Source organism: Nyctibius grandis, chromosome 4 (genome assembly GCF_013368605.1).
Source record: "Nyctibius grandis isolate bNycGra1 chromosome 4, bNycGra1.pri, whole genome shotgun sequence".
Classification (NCBI taxonomy): Eukaryota; Metazoa; Chordata; class Aves; order Nyctibiiformes; family Nyctibiidae; genus Nyctibius; species Nyctibius grandis.
In genome coordinates this window covers 39,176,355-39,181,214 of record NC_090661.1, presented here as the reverse complement: position 1 = coordinate 39,181,214, position 4,860 = coordinate 39,176,355, and the positions used below count along the sequence as shown (strand labels likewise).

At 47.9% G+C, this 4,860-nt stretch overlaps 1 protein-coding gene across 1 annotated transcript; it reads right to left on the bottom strand.

Moving 5' to 3' along the window:
• Positions 1 to 2,418: 2,418 nt before the first annotated feature.
• Positions 2,419 to 3,948, bottom strand: GJD2 (gap junction protein delta 2). The gene is made up of 2 exons (XM_068399364.1): positions 3,878 to 3,948; positions 2,419 to 3,262 (listed from the first exon to the last, which is right to left on the bottom strand). The coding sequence occupies exons 1-2, from the start codon at positions 3,946 to 3,948 to the stop codon at positions 2,419 to 2,421; spliced, it is 915 nt and encodes a 304-aa protein (XP_068255465.1).
• Between the last annotated feature and the right edge of the window lie 912 nt (positions 3,949 to 4,860).

Genomic DNA, 4,860 nt, shown 5'->3' with positions numbered 1-4,860 from the left:
GCAGTATGAGTTTTTTCCTTCAATTTTAATTGGCACTGGATCAAGCCCTTTGCACACAAACTCCCATTTCTTCAACATTAAAACAACACTTATGACTGTCAAACAACATTTTTTCCTTCAATATCTATTCAACAGGAGATTGCAAACCATCCCAGGACTCTGCAAAATGAAAATCAGACTTGGGTTTGTGTGTCAAATAATAATCTTCAGAAGCTTGTTATATTGCAGATGGAGATTTTAGCTGCCATATTGTCCTTCTAAAAATAACATACAGTTTTCCAGTGAGCATGCAGTCAACTAGCAGTATCAGTGTGCATTTATATCTCAAAGAATCATTTAAGAAATCCATCTTTATAGGTTTCTATAATCAAATTGGAAAAACTGTTCATTTTATACATAAGAAAAAATATTTTTAAATCTTTAAAAACATGATACATCTCAAAGTCTTTCTATGTTTTGCAGTGGAAGAAAATAAGACCACAGATGGAAGCGATAATGAATACACTACCTAACAATTAATCGACATTTTTTTAAGTGGCACTGCTGGCAAACCACAAGAATGAAACATTAAGTTATTTACTGTAAGCCAAGAGGAAAAGATTTGTATGCATTATCTCCAAGCCAACATACAATAAAATCCATTTTTAGGCTTGAAGTAAAATACAATCAAAAGGCTGTTTCTGACTCTGAGCCCCTGTGTCCTTTTTATGTTATAAACTATAGACAAATTTTCCAGCACCGTTTTGGCCCTTTTCTTTAAAGGGCAGATAATATTTAGTTAGAAATGCACGTGTATGGTTTTTTTAGTCCTGATCCAACTCCTGCCGTTGCCAGTCGGGTATTTTCTGTTGAATTCAGTGGGAATTAAGCAAGGTCCTTAAGAAAAACTTAGTATCCTATATTAAAATGGTTGCCATTAACAGAGATTTATTTGTGACTGCCCCAGTGTCTTACAAGTAAGTTGATGGGACAAGAACAGTGTATTTCTTGAATCAGCTGTAAGGCAGAAAAGCTGAGGTTACTGTTTGGATTCCCCGATGAAAAGCTGCAATTGTTTCATTTATAGGTAAATGTACTCTGGCTATTCTCAGAGTGACCTTGGCAGCCAACTGTGTTACCCTTAGTGTCAGCAGAAAGAAGGCTGTTGGTGTCAGTGGGCTTTGGATCAGGCTTTAAAGACATAGAAAGCTTCCTTAAGGAGGAAAACACAGACATAACGAATAGTCCTGATTCCCCAGGTTTTGTCAGTTAGAGTTTAGAGTATCAACAAGACTCTTTAAACCCTGAAGAAAAAGTGTTGTAAGTCAATTATTTTGACCCTGTATGTTTCTACAATTGTATACAATGATAAGGAAGAACAAATCTCTCTGGCTTACAAAAAAAAAGGCAAGTACTTTATTTATCAATAGAGATTTTAGCTGCTTTTTACACCATTGCAATGACTAAACAAATAGCATAAAATAAACAAAAGAGAGTATAAAATCACTTTATTCCAGCTGGTATCCCAAGACAACCCTTTGACTAAGTACAGAGTTAGATCTTTCAAGTATGGCACTTATATAAATAAGAGCAGAGAGAAGGTGATATATTCACAGTTAAAAGCGATGAACTCTGTTCCTTTGGTATGTGTGTCATCATAAGTAATTGTAGGTAAATACATAACTTGGCTGGCATGAACCAACTCCATCTTATTCATGTACTATTAGGGAATGAACTGAAATGCACTGATATAATTTGCAGACCACAACTAATGTAATATGATTAAGGTCTCTGGTGTGTGTGTGTGGATAGGCAAACAAAAAAAAAAGCAAAATTATATTCAGCATTTATTGTTGAGCATAACTAATTGATGCACAAACTATGATAGAAAACATCTAGTAATATACACTGGGAATAAACTCTGTGACTTAGACAAGCAAAATAATATAAGACATCTGTGAGATAGGTGAACACAGATACCCTGATTGAGCTGTGGTCAAGTTCCTTACAGTGCAATTACCCTCCTTTTAAAACATGCTCACATCTGCACATTGCAACAGTTTCCCCCATCCCACCCTATATAGAGTATCATTGCAGATTTTTAATATGAACATTCTACACATTTACAACGATTAGTCAGACAGTCCAAACTGTGAACTTATCCTAACGACGACCGAAAAGCCGCTCCGTTCCCAATCATTAGAAAGAAAAGTAGGAATAATAGTAGCTGTGCTGTAAGGCTAGATCAAGCATGGGTTTATAGCTGTGTTTTAGTCTTTTACATAGCACTGCATTTTGCAGCTAGTTCAGTAAGTGCAGATCCGATACCTTAATGGCTTTCTTGGTGGCTTTATAAAATGCTTGCCTAAACAATGTACCTTTCTCTAATGGTGTCAGGGTCTATTCCACCTGGCACAGTGTTTCAGTTCTGTCACAGCCTCACACATAAGCTGAGTCACTTGACTGAGTCCTGCCAAAGTTAGGCATGCTCATTCTTGGCAGGTCCTTATTTCTGATTTCGTATATGGATTTCCTTTTTGCCTGTACTCCTCTCACTGCCATTTTGATCTTTCTCCAGCCCAAGTGGTTCAGTTCTGCCAAATTGAGCACCACACAAATCCCACTGACAGCAAACATGAATACCAAGAATACCGTCTTCTCAGTGGGTCTAGAGACATAGCACTCTACTTCTTTAATGCAAGGGTATCTGTCACATTCGTACATGGAAGGGACATTGAATCCATACAGAAAATACTGTCCCACTAAGAATCCAATCTCTAGGGCATTTCGAAAGACCACTTGAATGATATAAAATCGAGAAATGCCTTCTTGCCTCCTCATCTTTGACTTTGTAGTTCTGATAGCAGGATTGGGGATTTCCTTCACTTCTAAGCAGTCTGGTTCTGTCTCTTTGGTGGAGTTCTCAGTGTTCTGCAGCACCCCATTGACAATCGTGTTCTTGATTTTCTTACTGTCCTCACGCTTCATTGAATCCTGGTCCCTCTCCAAGGTGAGGAAGACAGTGGAGTACCTCCGTTCCCTCTGCTTAGCAGACTGGTGAACAGAGTACGTTATGAAGCAAAGGCTGGGAGTGCACACCATGATGATCTGGAACACCCAGTACCTTATATGAGAAATAGGGAAAGCCTGGTCGTAACAAGCCTGGTTGCAGCCTGGCTGCAGCGTGTTACAGACAAACATAGTTTGCTCGTCATCGTACACCGTTTCCCCTACAATGGCCACAATGAGTATCCTGAAGATCACCACCACGGTCAGCAGGATCCTGCAACAGAGAAGCCCGTCAGTGCGCGCCGCCGCGGCGCGGCCGGGAGCTGTCCAGTGCTGATCGGGCCCCGCGCCGCCGCGCACCCAGCCCGGCTCCCGCCTGCGACCAGCGGCGGCCGCCCGGCACCAGCCACCGCCGGCGGCGGCCCCGCTCCCGCGCAAGAGGCGCGCAGCCTGCGCGGCATCGCTTCGGCGCGGCCATGTGCGGCCGTGCCAATCCGCCGCTGTCAAAAATCTCAGGGGGCGGTCAGCGCTCCCCCCCGCCCCGACCTCTCTTTGGAGAAAAAGCGGTCACACCGGGCGTTAGGGCCCCCGAAAGCACGGGAGGGCGCGGCAAGGGGTTGCTCCGGCCGCGGGACCCCGATGGCCTCCCGCTGCGCCGTGGCTCCTCGGGGACAAAGACGGCGGCGTTTGCGGTGTCCCCGCGCCTCGGTGACCTGTACCGCACACGCACACACGCACGCGCGCACTCAAGGCACACACCGCAAGAGCCCCGCGGAACGGTGCCCCGCACGGCCGGGACCCGACGTGTGCCGCCGACCCGCCGGCAAGCCCCCCTCGGACAGAAGGGGATCCTCCCCGTATCCCCCGTAGCTCCCCCCGTAGCCCTTACCTCCCTATCATAGTAGAATGCTGCTGCACGGCAGCTTCCAGTAGCCTCTCTAGAATGGTCCATTCCCCCATCGCTGTTCATCCGGAGACAAAGACTTTGGCAAGCGGAGAGGATCTCTGCACTTCTTCCTTCCTTACCCGCCCCCGCCTTTCCTTTTTTTTTTTTTTTTTTTTTTTTTTGCAGGGGGAGGAAAACAAACAAAAGAGCAACCCCTCTCTACCGCCCGCAGTCCGGTGGCCGGAAGGCGGCTGGGGGGGGCAGCCCTGCCGAGAACTCCCGGCTCGGCTGGGATCGGCTGTACTGGGCTGGGCTGGGCTGGGCTGGGATGAGCTGGGCTGGGGGCCCCGCGGCGGCCGCCACCGGCCCGGCCCGCTCGGTTCGTGGCGCGGCGCGGCGGACCCGCGGCGTGGAGAGAGGAAGGTTGGCTTTTAATGTCTTGCTGCCTCTAATCTGCCTTTAAGTAGTCTCCGCTTGCGTCACTGACAGGTTGGTGGAGAGCAGCCAAAAGCAGCGCTCGGATTTTCTCATTTTTATTATACCGGTGAATATAAATAAATAAATGCAATGAAATAAATGAAATAAATACATGAGGAGGAGGAGGAAGGAGGGCGGAGGAATTGCTGCCCCAGCCGGCACGAAGCTCGTTGTGCAACCGGGTGCCTCCTCGCCGGAGCACCCCGGCCGGGGACCCGCTGCCCCCGCGGCCCCCGCCCGCCGGCACACAGCCCGGCGCTCCGCCGGCGGGCCCGGCCCGGCCCGGCCCGGCCCGCCCGGGAGAGGAGCCCCGCCGGGGAAGGGGCGCTGCCCTCGGCTGCTGGTTTGAAAAGCTGCTCTAGGGCGTGACTGTGGCAGCGTGGCCCCTCCAGCCGCGAACGCCTGGCTGCCGGGGGCTGCCGGGGGGATTCCCGGGGGTTGCTAGTTTTTGCTTCCCTCCTCGAGAGCGACTGTGTTTTCTGCCACACACAAAACAGCGGTGTCATACA